The 26,241-nt window shown below is 43.6% G+C and overlaps 1 protein-coding gene across 1 annotated transcript; it reads right to left on the minus strand.

Moving 5' to 3' along the window:
- Positions 1–5,893: 5,893 nt before the first annotated feature.
- Positions 5,894–25,165, minus strand: fkbp15b (FKBP prolyl isomerase family member 15b). Its single transcript, XM_070834063.1, has 29 exons — positions 25,093–25,165; positions 22,836–22,939; positions 22,668–22,746; positions 21,812–21,881; positions 21,650–21,724; positions 20,972–21,070; positions 19,669–19,818; positions 19,485–19,553; positions 18,922–19,065; positions 18,561–18,715; positions 18,424–18,472; positions 18,201–18,314; positions 16,932–17,016; positions 16,683–16,786; positions 16,492–16,579; positions 16,166–16,275; positions 15,976–16,074; positions 15,764–15,858; positions 15,207–15,309; positions 13,029–13,200; positions 11,291–11,427; positions 10,956–11,111; positions 10,604–10,744; positions 10,103–10,180; positions 9,740–9,853; positions 8,016–8,123; positions 7,235–7,869; positions 6,630–6,738; positions 5,894–6,388 (listed from the first exon to the last, which is right to left on the minus strand). Exons 1-29 carry the CDS (start codon positions 25,140–25,142, stop codon positions 6,311–6,313), a joined length of 3,570 nt encoding a protein of 1,189 aa, XP_070690164.1. The 5' UTR covers positions 25,143–25,165; the 3' UTR covers positions 5,894–6,310.
- Positions 25,166–26,241: the final 1,076 nt, after the last annotated feature.

Here is a 26,241-nt window from a genome sequence, read left to right on the forward strand (position 1 = left end):
GTCTCAATGTGAAAGCCCCAGTAATTTCAAAACACTGTGCATTCAGTCTTCGGGCCTTATTTTATTTTTTCTTGTCTTGAATTGTTCCTCGGGAGTTGAGCAAAAGTCAACTGGACTCGTTGAAGGTACTTGAAGACGTTTCGCCTGTCATCCAAGAGGCTTCTTCAGTTCTGACTGACAGGTAGGGAGGTCAGGCATATAAACACAGTTGGAGTCGTTAGGCCCTGGTGGGTCCTATGTGGGTCATTACCCAGTCCTTATGGGAGTCCTTAAGTCTTGAATTGGCCTACTGAGGTGTATTTCTGTGTGATTTTGTGGGGGAATTTCAGCCTCATCTTTCTCTTTGTAGTTCTAACAAACATACAGATGAATGCAAGGGTGATAACGGGACAACGTATCAACATGTCTTATCTATATATACTTATATCTATATATTTATTTTTAATGATCTTATTCTCCTCCCAGTTTCCACATCCTCTTGTCTGACACTACAATGACTCTGCTTCCTCGCAGGGATCACTGACCTGATCTAACTAACACTTGTACCTCTACAACCAAGCCCCCAAAATTAATGATACTGGAATAAAACTAATATAACTAAGTAACTGCCTTCTGGATTAAAATATTACTATGACAGTTATTAATGATTTCTAATAATATTCCAAAAGGACTAATGTCCACATGGTGACTCTACAGTGACCCCTACTGCTCTGCTCTTCTAGAAACATTTCAATAACAGGAACCAAAGTCACACTTCTGACTAATAATTGTGGAGCTCACTCATCACATTAATCACTTTAACATTGAATCAAACATGCTTATGGGTGTGCTCACAGTCTGCTCTTCATCATTTGCCTTCTTCACAAATATCAGAGGGGAGACTGGAAGGTGGGGGCGGTGCTGCAGGTCAGGCTCTTCGTCTCAGATGTTTCTACAAACAAGTTGGTAAAAAAAAAAAAAAAAGGAAATCCTTTTAAAAGAATTGACTGGCATCATGTCACAGAAAACTGGATTTGATTTAGTTATGTGCTATCCATTTCATCTTACCCTCTCAGGAGAAACCACTAAAAATGTTCTAAACAAGTTTTTGTTCACCTGGGACCACATCACTCACAGTAAGAAGCTGACCAGGAGAATAGATCAAATGTTCAACCATTACTCACACAATAACCACCACCCCGATAAAAGCCAGGCAGCTGGACTGATGAACCCATAATTAGGATTACTACTGCTTACTACTTTTGCTCATGATAAATCCATTTCATATTTCTATATCTATTTATTTATTGCTTCTTTACGAGCTGTGGACATCTTTGGCATACATCTAGCATGAAATCACAGCTTAGGTCTTTAATTCATTTGTTTATGAGCAGCTGAGAAGGAATTCATTTCAGCCTTCGGCCAGGATCCATGACCAACATCCCGTTTCTACACGAAACGCTGAAACACTTAATAAACCCAGTAGAAAAGTGTTGTGTTTGTGACAGGTATCTTGGAATCTATGGAAACCGATGACAATCACGAGAGTTTCAAATCACTGAGGTGGGACTGAGGCTGGCCCGGGAGATACCGAGGTGACAGAGGGACGCTGAAGTGATGCTGATCGAGACCAGCACTGAACATGAAACTACAGATGTACAGGATGAGAAAACCTACACATTTCATTTTTCTTTTACTCCCTTAATATATTTTTTATTTACAAGCTGGAAACTTTGGTATTTCCACTAGAATAATGTTAAAATGTATGCTTGAACAATGTTTGGCTGTGCAGCATGATGTTTGTACTGACTGACACACAGGGAGGCCAGTGACATCTACAGAAGTGAGATGTTAGTAGCTCGTATTTTGTGACAGCATTCATTATTTCTTTAATTGTGGCCATGTTAAGACCCCTTGAACACACAAGTACACACTAGCCACGCTACAGTCTCCACGCTCCTCCAAAACCTCAGCGCATTTGGTACTTCGGGATGTTGGACGCTCGTTTCTCACAGTTTGTGATACTATGTTATTTGAGTGCTTTTCATCATATTCGGTTTCTTTTAAAGAGCTGACAGCCTGCAGTCTGCGCCTTACAAAAAAAAAAAAAACACGAGGAAGAAAAGTGGTTTCTAACCTTCAGGTCCAGTTTTGGAGCTCCTTTTGGGTGTGCCTCCTCTGTTTCCTCAAAGACCATCAGCTTATTCCTGAGCTGGATGGTCTGGGCTGACCTGGGCGGCTGCTGGCCATCGGGCGCGGCAGCCAGCATTTGACCTACAGGAACAAGTCGGTGGACCTGAGGAGGGGCAGTGGCCTTCTTCGCCTGGCGGTCACTGTCTGAGGCTGGCCAGCACAAACCTGGACCTGACAGGTCAGTGTCCGCCCCTGACAGGGAGCCCTTCCCTTCCCAATTCAAGTGAGACTGCAAAGCTGACGGCTTCAAAAGAGCTCTCTTCCTCGACTTGTCTTGTTCAGGTTTTTTCTAAACCACACAACACATTATATGGTTTAACTTAACTGCAGAAATTCACTGCACAAGTTACACGCCGTCTCACTGTGAGGTAACTTGCTTTTCACCTCGTATTCAACAGATTTGTTCATCTCAGCAGAGGAGAGGAGAATCAGCTCTTTGACAGTTAGTCGAGGAGACTTGTGGTGGTTTGTGTGTGGTGGTGCACTGTGGTGGAAAAGACAGATGGGTACAGCGGGTCAGCACAGTGGATGACTAAAAATGGCTTTGATCGTCACAAAACACACTGAATGAGATGGAGGAGAAACACACAAATAAATAACCATACAATCTAAAGGTTTGTTCATCAGAAGATACACTGTGATACTGGATGTCATTATATCATGTCTTTTTAAGTCACATTACACGTTTTAATTAATTCCACGCCATGCGGTTCTTCGTTTATGCTGTGTGAGGTTGTGTCACCACTACATGTCGTGTCATGTTTATCTCGCGTTGAATCACATTGTCACGTAACGCCAAACTCCCTGCTCAGCACTGCAGAAGCACTGTGCATCACCTGTGTTGGGAGTTATGACCTGGAAGGCGACAAGACCTGGGAACCCACATCACTGAGGACTGGGGCGTGCTGGTGGAACTGGGCAAGGGGCTGGCGTCGACAGTCTTTAGCTGCAATAACAGTCAATGAGTCAGTTACACAGAAGATAGCTGGTGCTATACAAACAGTACATGGACATAAAATACAATCTTCAATTAAGAAACAATTTCCTGTCTGCACATCAAAGTCTCCTTGGGCAAGACATTGAACCCCTGTATGTGTGTGTGGGTGAGTCGTTAGCTTCCTTCTGATGGTGGATTGGCAACGTGCCATCAGTGTATGAATGCTGCGTGAATGGGTGAATATAGTGTAGAAGCGCTTTGAGAAGTTGGAAGTACAGGCCATTCAAAAATCTTGTCAATCCCATAAACTCACCTGCAAACAGCAAATCATCTTGCCTCATTTTTTCCTACTTTTCTTTTTTTTTTTCTTTTGTTTCTGTGACTGTGTGGGAGTCCTGTCTCTCTATTCCGCCCCCCATATCACTGTGCAGGCCCTTGGTGACACACAGAACCCACCTTGACTGTCCTGTTGTCTCTGTGTGTTTCCAGATGAGTGGGCATGGCTGAGCTACGTTTTGGAATGTGGAGATTTTCTCTGCAGTGAAAGAAACAATTTGCTTCATTATTTTACATCTGTACTTCACACATAACCAACTTCAATGCTGTAGAATAAAAAAAAAAGCAAAATAAAAGCACCATACCGTCTTCTTGGTCCCCTAATAAGAGTGTTGGAGGCAGCTTCTGAGAAATCATCTTCTTTGTGAAGAGGAAAGTCCCTACCTGACCCAGAGTCAGGCCACTCTGATGCATTAACCAGAGTGATGGCTGGAAACCTATCCTCTGGTAACAAAGACTAGTGTTACATCCAATACATCCGTTCTTTCATTAAAAGCAGCACCTTTAATCGATGGGCTGTGAGAGGGTTAGGAGTGTGCCCACCTTCAGAGCCCAGTGCGAAGGCCCCGCGAGGAGCTTTAGCCTTCACCTTTCGAGGTCTGCCTTCCTGGATTCGCCGCTGAGCCTCCCAGCAGTGGCTGTGGGAGCACAGAGGCCAGAGGCAGTGAGCTTCGTCCACAGTGGGACTGGGGGGGGCGCCCAGACCTGTGCTGGCTGAGGGCAGCAGCAGCAGAAGTGCTTCATCTGCCGGGACAGGGTACAGTATGGATAATGTGAAAGCATAAGCAATGTTAATTATGAATTGCCACACATGGAGAACAGTGCTACATATGATTTGGGGGGGGGGAATCATTGTCCACATTTACTAAGCTTTGAGATTGTGGGGGGCCTGACTCCCTACTACTGTGAACAGTAATATGACAGCTGGGAAGAGGTTCCCCCCCCCCCCAGGGTGTTACCAGCAGGAAGTAAGTGCTGTGGAGTGAGCTATCACTCTGTCATCAGTTAGGAGGTACAGGACACTGGTAGCAGCTAGCAGATATCTCCAAGTAGAAAGTCCCTGATCAGTGGAGGCAGACATGTTACTGCATGAAATGAACAGGTGTTACTGAGCCTTCAGGCTGTCTATGAACCGACCTTTAATGTTACCAGCAACACACGTGCTTTTACTGCTATGACAAGTCAAAATGTGTGCTGAGGAAACCGTCTGTTCAGAACACACACGTTAGCAGGAGCTTCGAAACAAGGCCGGACACGGCTAAAGGATTCACTGCTAAGCTAGCAGGAGCAGAGCGACGTGATGTCCGAGCTGCTGTGGTTTCAGAGAGGCCCATCACTTCTGTCCCTCTGTTTTATTTAAGCTGAGCTATTTAAGCTATTTAAGCTAGCCAAACCAATAGAAAACACTCAGCTTTCCCGTGACAGTAACCAAATGGCTTTCTTTCTACTTACTGTCAGATTTATGCAGTCTGGTCCAACTCATGGCGGCGCTTCTGTTGCATGGCAACAGTGTAAGCAGAGGGTCCAGCGCCCCCTGCTGGTCTGTGGCTGTTATCCCCAACACAAAAAGGTATTATCATGTGCATACTACTGTACACACTCCTGACTCTACACACTACTGTGCATACTACTGTACACACTCCTGACTGTACACACTACTGTGCATAATCCTGTACACACTCCTGTGCACACTCCTGTGCACACTCCTGACTGTACACACTACTGTACACTCTCCTGACTGTACACACTACTGTACACTCTCCTGACTGTACACACTCCTGACTGTGCACACTCCTGTACACACTCCTGACTGTACACACTCCTGTGCACACTCCTGACTGTACACACTCCTGACTGTACACAGTGTGCACATCTCTCTAGAAATTATTTAATTAAAAACAACTTACACATGAATGCACTTTGATAATCAAAAGACATCACATTCAGTAAATAGGACTCAAGGACAATGTTTCAAGAGGGTGGAACTGGGCAAGGGGCTGGTGTCGACAGTCTTCAGCTGCAATAACAATGAGTCAATAACACTGATTATACAGATGATAGCTGGTACCATACAAACAGTACATTGAAAATACATCTTCAATTGAGAAACAATTTATAAATAAGTAACTGCACTGTATTTGGCTAATCTAGTGAATTAACCATCTGAGAAATGTGGCTCAGAGGTAGGATGATTTTTATACTATAGCAGTAGAAATTGGTTGTCTGCACATCAAAGTCTCCTTGGGCAAGACATTGAACCCCTGTATGAGTGTTACAAATGAATGCACTTTGATATTCAAAAGACATCACATTCAGTAAATAGGATTCGAGGACAATGTTTCGAGAGTTGCTAAAATCTGTAATATGACACTAAATGCTGACAAAACTGATGAAAACAGACAAAACTAATTGACCAACCAAGACAAGAGATAAACGTCATGTTTTCCATTTCATTTATTTTCTGGAATGAATTTCAGATTAGCAAAAATGTGTAAAAGTTATATTCTCAAAGCAGCAACTAATTATTAAAAACCATGTAATCTCTGAAACCACTGACGACAGGATGATTCAACAAACTAATCTGCTACAGTGCCATGTAAAAATCTGGGATTGAACTGTGTCACTAAAAGATATCGCATAATTCAGGAAACGTATTTGTTTTGATTCTTCGGTGAATTACGGGGCTTGTTATTTCAACCAAAACCCAGAGCCTCCAGGATGCTGTCAGCTTTCTCCGTCCAACCGAGTCCATCAGCCGAGGCCTCTCTCTTCTTCCTGACTGCTCCACAGGGCAGAGGCAGCCGGGAACGTCCCTCAAACCTGTTTTAAAGTTTAGATGCAGACTTGCATTACTCCGTTGCCATCTCAGTTCAGCCAGTCCAGATCATCGTCGTCCTCCTCATCGCCAAACAGAGGGGCTGGGGGGGGGCGCCCCTTCAAGCTCTGGACACAAACAGGAGATGAGAAAACATGAATCCTGTCCATCAGTGTTGTGATGATGGATTTAGATCACGTAGAACAGAGCTGAATCTTTTTAAAGCAGCGTTATGTTAGCATTTGAACATCGGCGAGTGACTTAACAATGAGACAAAACGCGGGGGGATGGGCTGGGGTCGGGAGGGGTCACGCAGAGTGCTGAATCAAACTTGAGGGCTTAGACTGAACTCTGCAGATCTTTCCTCACCATCTCATCCTCCTCCTCTTCCTCGCTGGGTGCCGTGGGGGGTTTAGCAGGAGTTGTGATGTGGAAAAATGCCTCCTCTCCATTTTCCTCAGCCAGTCCCACAGTCAGACTGAGAGAATAGCAGGGGGGGGATGAAGCAAGCAAGAAAGAACCGTTCAGAAAGGCAGTTAGTTAGGAACAGATGCATACATTGATAGAGATGGAGGGCACAAATATGTTCCAACTGTAGTCAAATTAAATAAAATCTGGTTCTATCAAGCTGGAAGTTACGTTATATGGGCCTTTAACACTGGATCGAAGAACATGTTACTTAGTCTGCAGGTTAAAATCACTTCTTACTTCATATGAGCACATGTTATTTTATTCATTGTGTTCTAAAGGACACCAAAAGTTTTTGGATTTAGTCCCTTTCATTCCCACCAGCTGTTGGTTTCCTCACATCCACTACAGCTTGGACATTTTTCAACTTTGGCCACAGTGGTTTGGTGGTGCAGATGCAGTGTGAGACCACCTCCATCCCACCAGTTGTACTGGAATCAGCAATTAAAAAGACTTTACTGACTGAAGGATAATCTGGTGTAGTAACTGTTCCTGCCAGGACTCACCTTGTGCCCTCTCCTGAGCTGTTTTGAAGTGCATTTGGTGGTGGAGGTGGGTTGGCTGGGGGTCCATAGGCTTCCTGAGAAGCAGTATTCATTTCTCCTGCGTGCTCTCCATCATCCGCACTCTTCTCATTCACCTCGCTGCCCTCTGCCACACTTCTGTCCGACACCGTTTCCTGTCCAGCCTCAGGTGGCGGACTCTCATCAGGCTCCACATCCGATTCTGCACACCTGTTGGTGTCTCTTTCCTCTCTGGAGGCTTCAGAAGCAGAGTGCTCTGCCTCTTCCTGCTCTGCTTTAGACTCTACCGATGCGGTCTCTTGTGGTTTTGGTTCAGCGGATAAAACTGGATGGAGATCAGCGGCCTCTAATGCCTCCTCATCGGTTACTGTCTCTTTCTCCTTCTCTGCTGCTACTTCCTGATCCATCTGGGTCTCCCTGACTTGGTTAGAATCCAAATCAAGGGCTTGTCCTTCTTGCTCTTTCACCTCTCTCTCTCCATTCACATGTTCATTCTGATGAGGTGTCTCCTCTCTTTGTTTCACATGGTCACTTTCTTCTTCCTCCACTTCCTCTTTGTTCTTACTCGTTCTGAGTGAAGATCCGTCTGTGCCACTGAGCAGCTGCAGAGTTACATTCTGGGAAAAAAAAAAAACATCCATAGGACAATCCATACGTTTATATGACTTTGACCATTTGCAAAACATGTCATTAATCAGATCTGTTGACTTTCCAGGCTGCCCCACGAAGGCTGCGTTGGCCTTTGTGTGGAAAAAGCACTTACCTTAATGGTAGTGACAATCACCCCCAGCACAGCCTGGCCACTGTAAGACTCACTGAGGTCAAACTCCCCTCGCAGAGAATGAAACACTCCGTTCATCACGCGCTTCACCTGCAAGTGCACATATAGCTCAGCTCACTTTCGCTGCTCAAAAAGTGACGAGTAATGCCACACGCACACCTTAAATTTCTGCCTACAAAACAGACTTCTACATGAACCTATCATCAAACTGAGGCACAGGTTGTACCTCAACTGTGAGCTCTGACATGAACAAATAAATGAACACCCCGCCTGCAGAAAGTTCTGCTCTTGGCATAAATAATCTTGCTGAAGAAAACTGTTATTTATTTATTGTTGAACTGTTTCAGCGTATACATTTGAATAACAAAATGGCTGTGTTTACAAGGTTGTCAAAAATGTTACACAGAACAATTGATCTTTTTGTCACAGTGCTTAAAATGCATTCTAAAATCACATAAAATTGGAACACCTGCATCGTATTGTAATGCAATATGACAAACCTTTCTTAATTCCTACATTTCTGAAGATTTATTATGCCGAATTTCCCCAAATGATCCGTTGCAACTACACAAAGACCTAAAACAAGAGGCAGTTTGTTGGTGAAGTTGTTTACTACCTTGACATGTAATTATTTCTCTCTCATGGCGCATCTTAAATCTTCATATTCAAAATGTCATTGAATATTTCGAGCTGGGGACACATTTTTCTGCAGTCTAATGGAAACTTATATAAATGTTAGTACTACTGTACTCCAACAGGTGCACAGTCCACAGGGGTTTATAGTGTGCATCACTATACGAACTGAAAGATATAAAGCCCTGTCCACTACACAGTGGGTAAGATATTATATGTTATACTATGTACAGTGCTTAACAAATGTATCAGACCAGCTGTCATAAAAACGAGAAAACACAAATATTTTAGAAATCTGTCAAAAACTTGTTTCAAATTAAACATTGTATTATTATTTATTAGGCAAATAACAAACTGGAACAACTAAATAGTCCTTATTCACATATTTGAACCAAAAATCTTAATATTTAGTTTGACCTCCTTTGGCCCTGATTGTTTTCATGGACTTTTCCACCGTCTCTTTTGTTATTGAGCTCCAAATAGTTCCTAGCTGTTGCCAGAGACTTGCTTTGGATTAAACGTGTGTGTGATCTATTTTTTAATTCAATAAAGATCAGATCTGTTCGATAGGATTCAAATCTGGACTTTGACTTGGCCAGTCCATCAGTTCCACTACTCCAGATTCCTTTTACATCATTTCAAATACAAAAAAATCATAAAAATCATTCTGATTAAAGAGCTTGCACATACTGGTAGATTACCATTACAGAAATTAAAAAAATATTTTGGTAATCAGCAATACTGTTGTATAGTGTTGTATGTTGCGGGCAGCACATACTTCAACACAACAACGCTGTTCATTTCAGTTTACTGCAGAACAGTTGTACTGTACTGGATTAGAATGAGCAAGCATTGATTATATTACATCCGCTGTAGCTCGTGACTTCCTGTTTACTGGTGGTGAAACGCAAGCTGGGAACTAAGAGTGGGAGGGACTGAAGGCTCAGCCATCTTTCACTGACATCTGGAGGTGGTGAGGTGCTACTGCTGATCATTTGTGTCATGGTGACTAAGTGACACTCCTCTCTGATCTCATTTCATTGCTTCACGTCTGTTCATGCGCGACTCCTTACCTCTGCTGCAGTGTCTCCTGGACTCTCCTGATTTGCCAGTTTCTTCTCCAGTTCAGCCACTCTTCTTTCCAGTTCCTCCCTTACAGCCGCTCCTTGCTGCTCCAAGGCTGTGTACTAACAGAGAAGAACATGCAGAATCACATTTTTTTTTTTTTTTTCATGTTTGTGTTTGAGCGTGGAGGAAGGGGTGGTACAGATGTAACCGAGAACATTAAAAGCAGTAAGCAATAATCTTCCTTGACAATAAATAGCAGTTATGTGTGCAAACGTGACATCCCTGTGACTTCCCTGACAAATGCATTCCCTGCCAATGACGACCAGTTAATCTTATTAGAAGTACAGCCTGACAGGCAACCATCTTACTTTTTCCTGAAGGGTTTGCAGCTCTTGGGTCTGGCAGTGGTGTTGTTCTGCATCTCTCTCTTGCTTCAGAGCCGTAAACTGTTGAGTGTGAGAGGACAAAAAGAAGGCCACATCATACGTATGCTCACACTTATATCACACTACCAACAACCTGAGGTGTTTTTAAAACTCTGCTGCTGATCAAATAAAAAAAAAAAAACAGACAGAGACAAAGTTGCAGCAGATATCTAATGTAAAACATACACAGTTCAAAAGTATAAGTTCTGTGTTTTCTTCTACCCTGATGACTGAACATATCTAATCTTTTTCTACAGCAAGTGGTTTCATTTTGTAAACAGTAACAGTAGGTACAACTGACTAACCATCAGTTAGTATTAAAGTGACCGTAATGTGGACAATTTGAGTTCTTCTTTAAAGACAATAACCAGTGAGACAAACTCTCTGATTTAAGTGTATGGACCTGTGTGTGTTTGTGTTTTTTCTCGTGGCTACTTTGGCTACCTTTTCCTGTAGCTGGGTCAGCACAGCCGTCTGCTCCGTTAGCTCAGCCAGCTCTTTACTGTGCTGAGCTTTAGCAGAGGCGAGCATCTGCTCACACTTCCCCTTCCACTCCTCCTCCAGCTCCGCCTGCAGCTGAGCCAACTGCGACACATACACGGTGTATTAGTTGTACGTAAGGCCCAGCTAGTAATGTAGACACTTGAAATGATCACTTCCACAAAATATCTTTAAATAACTGGTCCGGGTGACATTTAAGAGTCCAGAGACTGATTTCAAATTGTTAAAGCATCACATTATCACCGATATTCCCTCAGTATATTCTTTGCTGAGAAGCCCTTTCACTGGATGCAACCTGCTCGGATGAAGCATTGTCAGTGCTGGTCCTGGCCTTGCGAAGTTGAGCTCGGAGGTTATCCAGCTCCTGCTGGCTGCTCTTGCGTAGCTCCTCCACCTCCTCATCCCGATGCTGCCTCTCAGCCTGCCACTTCTTCTTCCTTTCCAACAGTGTCTTAAGGGGACAGCAACCAATTGTTCATCAGCATTTAGACATCACTGATTTCCCCATTTCAAAACCTACTGCCCGATCTCCTTCTACACCTAAACAGTTGTTTAACATATCCTCCTTTGCATGGAGACTTCTGTGAGCTGTGATGTTAACTGTCAGGACAAAAACAGGAGTACACTTACTCGTTCTAGACTCTCTTTATCACTCTTGAAGTCCTGCAGTTCTTCCTCCATGTTGTTGACTCTCTGCTCCATCTCTTTGCGTCTCTGCTTCTCTGAGCGGTACTGAACCTGGGCCCTCTCTGCCTCCTCCTTCAGCTCTGAAGCACACAAACACAGCCATGTTACACTCGTGTTTCTTTACTGTCTTTACTTGTTGTCCACGTTATCTTGGGCCAACATGGCCTGGGTCTGTTAGCGTGGAACCTTTACGCCCAGGGAACATGCTCTTTGTAAACGCTTACCTTGATGTTACGGTGATGATTTGACATAAGTATTTTTCTGTTTTTTCTGTTTATCTGGATTGTCTATCAAAGCAACACATTCTTAAACCCAAACCCGTCACGTAATGCAGGATTAGTCACACATCTGAATCACGATCAACACATTTCATGGTGGGCCTCATACATTTACTCATTTTGAGATTTGAATGATAATTTAATTTTTTAGAGATACCAGTAGTAAAGTGATGATCTCCTCAACCAGTCATACACGTGCTAATCATGGTTATGACGTTCAAAATAAGAGCACACTCGAGAGCACTTGTTTGGGATGACGTCTAAACAAGCATTCATCTGTTGATACTCTCAATAAATCACATTAAAAGACCAAAGTGTGATATGCCTTCTTCTTCTGTGCCATACAGCTCCGTTGTTGTTCAGCTACTACTAAAAATACATCAGTGAGCCTAACGTTAGTACTGGGTGACATTTTCCCTCACTACCACACACACACACACACACACACTGTGGTTTATTTTAAATCCCACACACACCTTCGTGCAGGCCAAAATACTCACATGAGCACCAAATGCAGATTAATCCACTGCTGAAAATAGTTCACAACAAATTAACTGTTTCTTCCTGTTTGAGTAATGTTTGCTAACAGTGACCAGTTGTTTCAGGAAATTGAGCCTTTTGTAAAAATGAAACTTTATATTTGAGACCAATCGGAGTTGAACAAGATGAGAAGTGACAGAATTGATTTAGTCAGCATAGTTAAAGTATGTATGAAGAGCTGGCTAAATGTAACCACATACACTCCCGTCGCTATTTTATTAGTTTGTTTTGTTGAAGATTATGTTGATTACTGTTTGTTTGTAAGGTTCAACCGCAGACCTGCCGGCCGGCGGATTCACACCTGGGGCCTTTCTGAGTGGAGTTAGCGTGTTCTCTCCGAGTACAGTCCAAAGACATGGAGGTTAATCGGTGACTCTAAATTGCCCGTAGGTGTGAGTGTTTGTCTGTCAGTCCTGTGATTGACCGACGACCAGTCCAGGGTGCACCCCGCCTCTCTAAAGTCAGCTGGGGTTGGCTCCAGCCCCCCCTGCAACACTTAAGGATAAGCGTATAGACAATGGATGGATGGATGGATGCTAGTTTGTTTGGTTTTTTTTAGAGATTTGTGAATTCAACCGCATCGGTCATTTGGATGCTGTAATTTGGGCTGGTGTTGATTCGCATTTACCTGAGAGATGCTGCAAATAATTTGTCCTCCCGGTTTAATTGAGTGAGGGTAGACTTAATATTAGAAGGCGTCACAGTCTAAAGCTTCCAAACTAATCACAAAGTTTAACACCTCTCTCGAAGTTTCAACAAAAACAGAACGCTCGGTCTTTTTCGTAACGTGATCTTTTGTAACTATGAGATCAAATTACATTTCATTTGCAATTTTCCATTCCAATAGAAACATCAACACAAACCTTCCAGCTGTGTTTCCATGGCAGCGATGCGTTGGCTGTGGGTCTCACTGTCCTGCTGCGCCGACATCAGTTTGCTCTGCAGCTCCATAGCCTTCTGCTGGTGAGCTGAAGCCTCCAGCTGCAGCTGAGACAGCCGGGACGTGGACAAAGCCAGATCCTCCGTCAGATGAACCTGATGGCGACAGAGGCGGGAGAGGGTGAGAGGAAAGGATGTACTAGTGTGGCGATCTGCAGCAAAGTAAAAACCCAGGCCACACAGAGACGGTGTAACGACAGAGTGACTGCTGGGATGAGTGGCTACTGGTGCTAGTGGTGTGAGCAGCGTGCCCCTGTGGGAGAAAAATGGTGAGTGATGACTGATGGAAGAGGAGACAGAAAGGGGAAAAAGAAGAAAGGTCAGTTAATGAGGTATGATATAAACAGGATGATTCCAGTGGCAGTGGTCAGATCTGGGCCAAATAGTAGCTCCACACGATTCTTCACATTTTGTGCAGCGTGTTTGGAAGTGGGGGGGGTCATCAGGAAAAACCATATAGTCAGATCCGCTGTTAAGTCCCAGCATTGCATGCCTGCCTAAATTTACTCCTGCCCTGTAACTTGAGTGGTAGAATGGACCATTTACTTTCTCAGGGACTTTGTTGTGTTCCCTCTCAATGGATATCTCAAACATCTTTGCTTTGTTTGCCCCAAAACAGCTGCTGAATTCACTTTGTTTTTCTGATTTTGCAGACACTATTTGACCCCAGTCTGGTAGAGGTACACAGAAAAAACAGGCTCACCTGGCCGGAGCCCAGGTCCTGAGGCAGTGCATGCTGAGAAGAGAGAGCAGTAAATGCTAGATTTTCCTTAGAGCAGCAAAGCAGCGTAAAAAAGGCAGAGAGAGGGTGGCACAGAGTGACGAACTTATCATTAGCATCAGATTTGTAACAGGATACAGACAGCAAATGATTAAAAACAAAACAACACTATCTCCACCGATAGTGCTGAATATGAAGTGTGTTACTCAGGAGAAAATCTCCATGTGAAGGTCTGATAGCGTTTTTAGTTTTGGAAAGTTTCCAATCATCACTGTCCTGTGAAGAGGACAGGCCCTATTTTCAGCTGTGTGACTATACATTTTTAGATAATCATTATCTAGAGAAAGAAACAGAATGTTGTATTGAATCCACAAAGTTTCCCCTTAATCCTTCGGTTTATCTGGAAAACTTATTATTACCAAATTTGGAGATTTGTCTCCACAACGTGACAAAATGTGAAAAAGAAGTTTAAAACCTTTTATAGAAACATGTGAAAATGACAAAACGAAGGACTGTTCATCTAATTTTCTTTTTCGACCTTTGAGACCAAACATCCAATGTGAAATGGTGAATAAATGTAGTTTTTACAAGTAAAAATAGATCTTGAAAATGGAAAATTAAGGTTGTAGAAGAGAACAGCTGCACGCTCACAGTAGACACACAGAGTATTAACTTGTAAAACCCTCCATTTCCTTTGTGCTTTGGCCGGACAGATAGTGGCTTTTTGAGGTTGACACCAATACTAATGTTTAACAGTAAAACAATCTAATATATTGGCTGATGGTCGCTAAAGAGCCTATAATATGTACCAAGCAGGACATTTTACAGTTAGAAAATAAAACACATCGGTGCTCTCTGCTGGACAAACTGTGCAATGTAGACACGGTGTCTAAACAACCTCGAATATATCTTTGACATTATCGTGCTGACGTTTTTTTTGTCACTTATCGACACCAACGTGGATACGCCTGATCAAAATCTTTGGTCCTGGTCCAACTGACACATCGGCTGGATTCAACTTTGGATCAATCCTTGAAATGCTGACAGTGAAATGCTGTGAGTTTTCAGATGTTATTATAAAACCATTATATAAACCAAATCCACAGTCTAAAAGGTACGTTCGCACACTCCACTTGGTTGATGTGACGCTGTATCGAGACTAGCTCTGCTGCATTACAGGCTCTGACCACATGATCAGGCAAATGGCTTAAATGTCAATACCTTGCTGTATGTGATGGTTTGGGTCCATCACTATCTCATGACTGGCAGCGGAGTCTGTCAGCATTGCAAGACAGTGATATCATGCTCGTTATAGTGTTAATGCACAAGCGACCTACAGTCCCGATGGTTGCGCTTTTCACCGCTGAAGACCAATCCTCACCTTGTCCTGCTCTGCCTGCAAGAGTCTGGCCTGGTTCTGTTCACTTGATGACTTGAGGGAGTCGTTCCTCTGTTCCAGCAGCAGGTTACTCTGTTCCATGTACCTAGACAACCACAGCACCACCACATTACATCCACCCCGAAACACATTCACATTCAAAACCTCCCCGATGCTTTTCTTTAAGCTACACGAGTCACACAGTGGTCTCTAGACACCGTTAGCCCAACCAGATCAAAGATACTGACAAGTGAAATCTTTTTAAACTATCTGCAATGTATCCTCCACGCTTATCAATCATTAATGTGTAAGATCAGATAGTGGCTCATGCATAACATCTTACACATAAAGACCTAATTTTCATTGTTGTGTCTTTTTTTTTTTTTACCAGATACATTGTGTTTTTTTTAATCCAATAATTTCTGTTTCACACTGCAGCGGGACAGGACTGTAACGTTCTTTCAAAGGAAACTGAATGAGATGATGCCTGTTGAAAAGAAACACACATCTTGCAGATAAAAAATGAAATAATTGTGACCATTTGACATCTTCTGACTCACGTCTGGTTCTGGTTGATGAGCTCCCCAATCTTACGGTTTTGTTCCTCAATGCGAGAGCTTTTCTCAAAGACTTCCTTTTTTAAACATTCATTTTCCTAAAAACAAAAACAGGAAAATAAGAGTTAAGAGAATCTATATTTGTGTTCTAAAAAGAGCTGAGGACAGAACAGAGCCTTTGAAAATTAAAGCCACCATACTGTTCAGGTGTGTACCTGGATAATTCTTTGGATGTTGTGCATGATCATGGAGGTTTCCATCGACATACTAGGAACACCCATTGTAAGACTTCCCTGCCTTTGAAGGTCATCTATCTGTTGAAGTAAAGCAAAGACAAGAACCGAATGTGTTGCCTCTCTGTTAAATCTGCGAAATGAACATATTCTTGTACGTAAGAGTTTATACCTTTGAGGCCAGTTGATCCACTTTATCTGCTACTTTTCCAACAGATAACCGGATCTCTGTGTTGTGTTGTCGGGCCTCGGTCATCAAGAAGGAAGTCACATCGCTGGAGCCTGGAGAAGACAATCACAATCACGACAGTCACAGACAGTGTGTCATTTCTAACCACCACTTATCAAATGCAAACCTGTCTTGCAGCTCCGTAGTGTTTTTAACTGTTGAGGGTGATATTGTGAAGTTGGTAAAATGGGCCCTGTCACTCTTTATAATAACCCACTCTTCTGGTTTGATGGTAATACTTTCCTTGTAATAGAATTGAATGCTCTTACCCATATATGGGACAGTCTGTGCAGGGTAGACCTGGCCTACAGGCTGCAGCTGAGATGGGGCCACAGAGGTCTGTGTGCAAGAGTAAGGCTATGAAAGAACAAAATGCAAAAATATAAAAAGGGATATTACCAGATTTGTCCAATATGTACTTACTGATGATAAACTGGTACAGAATTTAGTGAAATGTCACCTGAAAGGCATGGCTGCTGCCCGGCAGCCCAGGCTGTGGGGCGACAGTGGTCATAACAGAAAGCAAGGCAGAAGGCGGAGCAGTGTGCTGAGGATGAGGATGTACTGCAGGAAGAACAACAGAATTCAGCGGGTTCAATTAGGGCAATTTACCAAGAAACTGGAGAACATACTGTACGACATCATAAGACAACGGTGCACCTTGTAACCCTGAGAAGAACGCATCTATGAACAGGTGGAAGAACTTTACCGTGTGCTGAGGCCTGAGCAGCGGTTGAGATCTGCACCGGAGATGGAGCCGCAGGACGATCCTTTGCTCTGCTGCCACTAGTGTCCTACAGACCATCGCATCACATCACACACTCAATTAGTACCAAGTTTGGAATTGGCCCGGTAGATGACCTCAGCCAGCCGCCGCAACAGGCCGTCGATGAACTTTGGTGGCTTTAATGAAATACTTTGGGGCAACCGCACTAATCAAAGTAGAGTTCACCAAGAGTGACAGACTCCGGTTGTTACTAGAAGTGCATGGCAACATTACAGAAAGGATCCCTACAGAGGTGGACCTGTAAGATACTTTTCAGTTAACCAGAAACAGCTGATTTATTGCTTAGTTCACAGCCACCAAACTTCATTGACAAAGCCAGTAATTTTACCCACAACATAGAGTTGTTGGTCTGCCTCTGTCACATTTTGTTTGAGTTACTGAATAATATGTCATTCCAGATGTCAACTAACTCTTTAGAACATCCAAGTCACAACAACTAAGCTAAGGCCGTTTGTGGTTAAACCAAAAGGATCCTCCAGGTCTCTCTCTGTAGGGATCCTTTCCATGATGCTGTCACACACCGAGAACAACACTCTGAGCCTGTCAGTGGATCAAACAAGCACTTTTAGTGGACCTACTTGTGATGGGCAAGGTTGCCCTAAAGGATTACGTCGTAGCCATTGCAGCTCATTCCACAGCTGCTAAATGAGCTGATCTGCTTGGACCAACTCCATAACCTTTTGTACCTATAAGTCATCTCTAACCCAAAATATATAAAAAAAAAATAGGGCTCAGGATGAAAAACTCCCGAGTTATCCTTTCAGCTGCTACAGTATGGGTCAAGCTCCAAAAACTCAGCTCAAATCAAAAGCATCTTTCATTGTGCCGCTGTGCAGAACCAGTGATGTTAATACTTTGACACCCCAACCCTACCTTGGACTCTCTGCCCATTGGTTCCTACTGAAAACATAAACCCTGAACATGCTTAACAGATTTCTGGCAGCAGGACAGTGTGTGTAGGATTTAGTCTAAATAAACTGAAAAGTGTGTGGCTCACTGATGTGTTTTTAATAGAGCTGTATGGCACAAAGGAAGAAGACCTGATGATTCACACATAATACTTGTTGGTTTTGACCTTTTTACGGAACTTGTTGACTTAAAAAAAAATATATATATATATAGAATGATCAGCAGACATATTATTTAGCATCTACAAAAAACAACTTCCTTCCCTGGATTGTGCCAACCCACCTCGAGCTCAGAGTCACTGGATTCATGACTGGCCACTCCTGTCAGAAAGGGCAACATGGGCTGGCCCATCTTGGCCATGCGAGAGATCAGCTTAGCTTTTGTGGCGTCTGGGTTCTGAAGTTAGAAAAAGAAAGCGTCCATGGAAATAAGCTGCAAAACAACTGAATACAATTTCTATTAAAGTATGTCATTCATATGGAAGGAAAGCAGCCGGGGTGCTTACTGCCAGCTGTTCACTGAGCGAGTTTGACTTTGCACGAAGTGGTGGGTCCCTGGAAGACAAAGGAAAGGTTGGAGAAAAATGTGACAAGACTTGAGGATAATACCACCATCAGCCGTTTCCTGAGGCTTAAATCTCACCCTGGTCTGCCTGGACCTGAGACGGTCGTCTGCACTGGGGGCTCCGGGGCCAGATTCTCCACACTTGGGGCTGGGGAAGGGGCAGGGGATGGAGCAGCAGAGTCTCTGGAGCTGGCACTGGTCCGATCAGACCCACTGTCCTTGGAAAACTTCACCTAAAGCACAAAAGCAAGCAGAAAACGCTTCAGTTCACATTTCACCGATATTTCAAGTAAGTAAGAGTGAAGATGTCGTGTCAACAGTGGCAGCTCTTTAAACACACACTTAACTTGAGCTCTCATTCGTATAAATAGGTGTGTTAGAAAAGGTCAAAAACAAGAGAAGACGAGGAGAGGATGGAGGAAATTGTTCGTGGACTAACCCGTCTAAGTTCTGCTTCAAAAATAAGAGTGCTGTTAGCCGGGACACGATTAGGGACTCCCTTGGACCCGTAGGCTAGGCTGGGTGGGATGACAATAAGACGACGGCCTGCCTTCTTCATCCCCAGCATGCCTTCCTCCCAGCCCTGCTCACACAGAGGGGGACAGGAAGAGGGATAATAAGGTAAGAGCGTAACATTATGTTACATCAGAGACTAATTGCTTACAGCTAGTTCAAAAACACAGTGTTATTCCAATTAGATCAATTAGCAGAAGAGCAAGGATGATGGACAGAAACGTGCTTCTCATAAATCATCAATTATCAATCATTATATCGATATTATCAATGATTTCTTATAGTTGCCTTGCTTGTACTCTAAATGCACCAACATGTGACATCCAGACATCTTGAAATGATCAATATCACAGTATCCGGAAATAAGAAATGTCACAATGTATGATTTGAGAAACATCCAGTCCAATGTTTGACCACTCGTTAAAAACATTAATCCAAGCGAAAAGGAGAGCGGACCACGAATTAAAGAGATACAACCAGAAGACTCACTTTGATCACTTTTCCTGCTCCAACTTTCAGCCGTAACAACTTGTCCTTGTTCTGGTTGGAGTCAAACATCTGGAATGATATTTAGGGTTCAATGAGCTGAGTCCCAACATGTCTAGAAAACCCACAAGTGCTGGAGACAAAACTTTGACACTGATAAACTTTGATAATGGTGGAAGTCTGTGACCTGTCCGACGGCGTGGTTCTGCAGGAGCCAGCCTGTGTACACCACCTCCAGAGAGTCTCCGTTCTCCACCGCCTGGCCCTCACCGGGAGTCACATCCTGGACCACCACGGCATCTAAGGGGGCCGCACTGTTCGCTTTTGCCAAACATACCTGATGCACATAAAAGGACATGTGAAGATCAGGTCCTGACGCCTGCGGTTCTTGTGCTGCTACGTCCATAGACTGTAGATGAAGAAGTGAAACCAAAACATCTGGATTGCCCCCTGGTGGCTGGCTGCAGCACAGGTTGTAAACCCCTGTAAACCTCCTCCATGTGAGCTCACTAAAAGTTAGGGATATTCGACTTTCAGGTGACATTTATGGAAAATGTAAAAAGTGAATGCTACAGTGATATTATATCATGAAAGTAGGGCATTTAAGTAGAAGCATGCAATGGTCATTTCTTCATCTTAAACTATTTATGGAAAGAAAATCTAACAACAGTGGTAGGTATACCACAACAAAACATTTTCAGTGTCTCAATAAATTGGGATGTGACCAAAGGACGTCCACTCCTCTCCTTTCTGTGACTCTTCCAGTCTCTGTATCACTGTTACAACCTCCTGATGACACTCTGTGACCCTCTAAGCTCAGTGAACACCTCCGTCTGAGGACTTCCTGTTTGAAGCCTCGCAATGGCGAGGTGCTGCTGATCAATTGTTAGGTGTCGTCTTGGTCTCATGATGTCAGAATGTGAACAGCACGATGAGGAGGACTGTTTAAATACCAATTCTAACTGAAGCAGGAAATGTATTGGTGGATTCATGGATCAAACCTGTTGTGAATGTTGCTGTTAAGCTTCTTGTTAGAGAACAGCAACTTGTGCAAAAAGTACTGAAACACTGAACAGTTGGACATGTGCATTCAAAGGTTTAGAGAAGGTCACATTAAGTTCTCCTGGAAAGGTTAGAATGCATTTTAGGGTCATCCTGAAATTTCACCCAAAAGCTGAATATCCCTAACTTTTTGTGAGTAGTACATGTTAAATTAACTTTGCCCAAAGATGTTTTTTGTTATTAGTTCTAACCACGCTGATGTATGTTCAAGTCTTTTTTCTGATAAGTTTGGTTTGCTACCGTGCAGATTAGATTCTGGCTCAAAATGACATCGCCAGCACAACATGGCAGAACCTGCATCCAGCAGTGTTTTGGCTTAATTTTTCTACTTTTGGTTCACACAGACAGCCTTGTTTGCCCAGTCAGTCACTCTGCCGGTCAACCAGTAATTACAGGCTGAGAGGCAGGTCTCCTTCTGTGTCACTCACCTCTCTGCAGAAGTCCGACGAGGTGCTCTCCAGTTCAAACATCAGGGACCAGTTCTGCCTCTGGTCGTCGTAAAAAGTGCAGTAATTGTTCGGCTGTACCTGCAGGAGAGAGGAACACAGAGAAGACCAGAAGCTCATGGCTGCTGTTGAAGCCTCTGAGAGATGGCTGAATTTATATTATCATCTTCTCGTGTGCTCGCTAGCATTTACTGGAGCAATTTGCATACAAATTATAAAAATAACAAAAGACTAATAAATATTATTAAGTTTGCCAATAATTTTGTTTCTTCGAATAATAATTGTTGTAATTAATAATTGTTGTTCTTTGAATAATCAATGTACAGCAGATTTTTTTTTAAATAAACTGACATGAATAAACTTAGTTTGACAAAAGTTTTTCCATTTCTATTTTTGGTATTCCAGTTATTTGTCTCCTGAGCACATTTCCATCTCACAATTCAATCACCTCTGGCTCTAACTGCTAACCGGGTTCCATTTTGTGATTTCACTTTCATTAAAAGTCGTGTGAGCTGTACGCCATCTGTAGTTTCAGTGAAGTCCACTCTACATCCAGGAGACAGAGGCTTCTGACCCCCAAAATGTGAAGTACGATATTTCTTTAATGCATCGGTGTCTGTTAGTCTGTGTGTTTTAAACATCCTCTCCGTCTCCACTCACCGTGAAAGCAAAGCCCCCGTGAATCTTGGCAGCAGTCACTTGTTTTTGTTGGCTCAAGTACAGAAGCAGCTTGTACTGCAGAACAGAAGCAGTGCGTTATTCATAAAAATCAAAAGTCACACCAATAATCTCAAACAAGTGACCAGTTAGCAAAGCTCCAACCTCCTTTGTTGTGTGGTTGCCCAGCACGGCGGCTCCCAGCTTGCCCTGCTTCACATACTGTCCGTTAATACTGCACATGGGGCAAAAGTGGCAGAAAGGCTTTTCACTTGACTTGGTATAAGATGATTTAGGGAGTCGTGACTTGATTTATGCAATTTATTATGGAATTTACTATTATATTATTCATTTTCTATGTCTTTAACCCTTCAGAGTCTGGGGTAAAACGGCGTTTTTTACTGCTTTTCATTTTACCTTTGTGTTTCCCATTAAAACTGCTTAGCTTGCCTTTCTTTGTGTCTTTCTTTTCAGCACAACCTCACCTATGTGATTCTACGTAGTATTTATTTATTTTGACATAATATATGGACACACTGTATGTAAAAGTGCAAAAGAAACACAAAATCCCAGTAGGAACTAGTTGGATCTTTGGAGGAGCGGGGGTCTGCGCGGACACCTCCTCTCGTTCGTCTTCACGCGCAGCATCCACTTCATCCTCTGAAACTGGAGTCTTCCTCAGAATCAGAACGTTCTTCCCCAGATTCAGCATCTTCTAACTCGTAGAAGAGCTGTAGTGCGCGACTTCGGCTCTTCATAAATTTAGTCTTAATAGGCCGATCGACAAAATTCAAACACTTGTAAAAAGTTTGAAGTGTCCGCTTTCCACCAGTCTTTGAATTGAGCACCTGCGTGCTTGTGTCACAGCCTTACGTTTTCAAACGTGCGACATGTGACTTTGACGCCGTGTGGCGGTCCTAGACTCCGAAGGGTTAAGCTTTGCAAGGAAGAAAATGCGCTGAAATATTAAACCAAAAGCAACATTAAAGCAGTTTTAAAATATTAAAAACATGGTCCTCACTATCTAAAGGCTTGGACAGCTGTGGCGATCAACACTGCAGGAGCTCCAGGTGGAGGAGCTGGTTTCTGGGTGGCTGGGGCTACAAAACAGACAAAAAGCATGTTCAGTTCAGGTTCCATATCATAACTGAATCTGAAGTCCCCGATGTCTCTGCTCTGGTGGCCATACCTGAATTGGAGCCCTTCCTGGGCTGTTTCGGGGCCGTGTACTGGAACGACTCGTTCCCCTGACTGGCTTCTTTGTCTAGTCCAAACAGGGAAGCCAACTTGGCCCTGAAAGCAGAACAAGTGTAAAGATCATCTAGATATTGTTGTTTTCCGTGAAATGTAGGATCCACTCACATCTGAGGCCTTAAAGATTTATGTGGCCCGTCCCTCTGTGACACTCCACTGCCTGTGTAGTACTCACAAGGCTACACTTTATCTTAATTTCAGGGATGTCAGGTGTTGCTGTAACTGCCTGCCACAGCAGCCGCTAACAGCTCCTAACACCACTTTAATCCACAGAGAGTCAAGGGTTACCTTTTGTGCTACAATCTTAGGGCTCAGTCCACAGTGCTTTTTTATCTGACCAAAACCCAAAGATTGTCATTTGAACAGTCCTTGACCGGAAAAATCTTAACTCAGCGTCCACATACTAGCTTTTCCCGAGCTCTCAACAGCATTTCATGGTCATGTTTGCTCATCGTCACAGCGCTGTGACACTCTCCAAGACAGCTGGCAAACTCAGATCAACACTGCGCTTCCATCCTCACTGTGAAAGTCATTTCGCACTGACGCAAAACAGAGGAGCAGCAAATCATCGCGTCTGAACAACTGGATCAACATTTTCCATTTTTCTCTTGACACACGACTTACACTTTTAAATCAAACATCAAAATTGTTTGTCATAGTGTGGAATCAACTACACCCTTACTACATTACAGCTGCTGCCTCAACCAGAAGCACCAATCTCATCATCTTCAACAGACGGGATCAAACCTGCAAGGCGACATCAACAAAGACGAGCCAGCTTACTGTACTGACCCCTGGAACTCCTTCCACTGGTAGTCATTGGTGTCTCCCAGAACAGACATGTTGAAAGCCTTAAGGCCCTCATCTCCGACGGTAAGGAACTGGGATGGGGAGGGGCAGTCTGTTTGCATGTGTGAGCCAAAATCCTTCTAGTGTATGTTCCAAAGTTTCTGTCCCCTGATCTCGCGGTCCGCCGTGCGGTCACACCACGGTGGTAGATTCAACAGCATAGCCGAGGAAGGAGCTGAGGAGCTCCGACTTAGAGCTGGGCCGGGTGTCCACTGGGCGGACATGGGCTGTGGCAGAAGCCTCCACCTTACTCCTCTAACAGGCAGCATGTGAGAGGAATTAGCCGCCTTACCACTCCTCCTCCGTCTGCAGCGGGCCCTACACTGGCTGCTTATCCTGCCAGCTCACACACACACACACACACACACACACACTGTGCTGCTATCACATAATGGGCATGCAGCGGCAGAAAGCCCAGCACAGCTGTCAGTCTGAAAACACGCCACAGCTGTAACTGAGAGGCAAAGTATATTAATAGTAACTTGGCTCTGTCTCGCATCAGAAGGGTCACACTTTGAGATTCCTGAAACACTTCATTTCTTTGCCAGCATCATCACAACAACGTGCAGTCGAAGTGGCTTTTCCGAAACAACACGCACATTTACACAGAATACACAGAAAGGTTCACACTTGTCATTTCAACACAGTGACCGATGATCGTTGTGCTACATTCTGACAATCTTTGAGTACCTCTGCTTCTGGAAGTCCTCTGGAACACAGTCTGGGGTTCTAAGGGGACCTTTGGCGTGTCTCATTAGGCAGTTATCTTCACCACAGGAGCCACTTAGCTAAATGTAAATGTGAAGTCCCATCTAAAGGCAGGCCTGAGCATGGCAGGGGGGGCACCAGGTCAGCAGGGGGGGCACCAGGTCAGCAGGGTGGGTGGATGGGGGATGCAGGACACATGACATCAGAGGACCTTGATTTGATGCAGCTCCCTGTAAAGCTCCATGACCTGACCACACATGTGATGTATCAGTCCGCCCTTCTATTCATATCAGAGGTCATTTTCTAACTCGACACATGTAGCTTCTTCCTAGTAGAAGATAAATGTGAGGAGGTCCTCAGTGCTTCCCCCCCTGCTAGTCTGATGGAAGAACAATTACGGACACAACTAAATATGACGTCTACTTCTTACTAAACCGTGTGCTCCGTGGAGAAAAACATTAACCGAACGAGAGAACTAGTTTTCTCTGAAGGGTATTACCCACAGACAAGGTGGCATTAAATGGCCATATGTGAAGTGAGGTTCGGCCAAACGGGAGAGCAGCTAGCCTGCCCCCGGCTACATGGTGCTGCTAGCAGGCTAACAGCCTTAGCATGCTACAAACAAAGTGGCTCACCCTCCGCTGGGAGACAAGAAGTCTCCGTCTTCATCGTCTGCGCCGAACATCTCTTCAGTCTCAATCCTCTCTGGTTAAATAGAATGAACGCACAAGTGAGTTAGCTGGCTATTTTTCATGACTAGTTTGTTCAACTGTGACTTCCACTTCCTGTGTGTGCTGGAATCAGCTGACTTTCCACCTGACTTCCCGCTGACGTCGGTTGGCTGCAGCCGCCGCCAGGGGGCGTCACAGGCTTTGTGGCCTGCAGACGCAGTTGCTCTGGGCGGCGTTCAGTCATGAGGCAGAAAGGCAGCACAAGGTCAGGGCAGACATGGTGGATTCACTGAGCTCACAGGACCCATCAGTCCTCTGTCCCACATTTGGAAGAGGGAAATCTCACGAGATCCTAGAGTTTGCTGCGCAACCTGTGTGTTATTAGTAATATCAGGGAAATTCAATTCAAAATTCAGCGTAAAATCGATCCATTGAATCCACTGAATCAACTCAGTGTGTATGGATGAAGAAAACTGCTGCTCTCTTTGTAGAAATACTCATCATTAAATAGAATTATTCTCGTGTTATGACAGCATACATGTCCCTAGAATATGAATAGTTATTCCAGGCCATGTATCTATTTGCTTTTTACTTATTCTAACACAATTGACATCTTTTGTAATACTGCACTGTATCTTATGAATACTTTAATCATACTATATAGTGCTGAGTCTGTATTTCTTGTGTATTTATTTTATACCTGATGTGATATGTTTTATTTAAAATTTAAAAGACAACAACAACAAATTTCTGAGTCTAGAATCAATTCATGTTTCATTATTAGACTGTGGTGAAAGTGGAAACTATGTTCCTGTTCCTATGAAGTATTACCGCACTCGGTAAACCAACAGTTACAAAGAGCTCCTCCTGAACAATAACATGACCTGAAGTAGGTCAGACAGATTTGTCTCAACCTTAGCATGAAACTAATAAAGTGTTTAGTTGTGGTTATCTGTGGAGCCCATCAAACGTCATTTGGCAAAACTAAGTGGACATTTTCACCAAATGAAGAGATTTCTCACTGAGATTGTGGCATATCACATAGAGCAGAAAGTGTTGGTGTGCTCCCACCAACCTGTTATCAAATGTTTTCCTATCATCACGCCAAAAATA

This window comes from Pempheris klunzingeri, chromosome 7, assembly GCF_042242105.1.
Source record: "Pempheris klunzingeri isolate RE-2024b chromosome 7, fPemKlu1.hap1, whole genome shotgun sequence".
NCBI lineage: Eukaryota > Metazoa > Chordata > Actinopteri > Acropomatiformes > Pempheridae > Pempheris > Pempheris klunzingeri.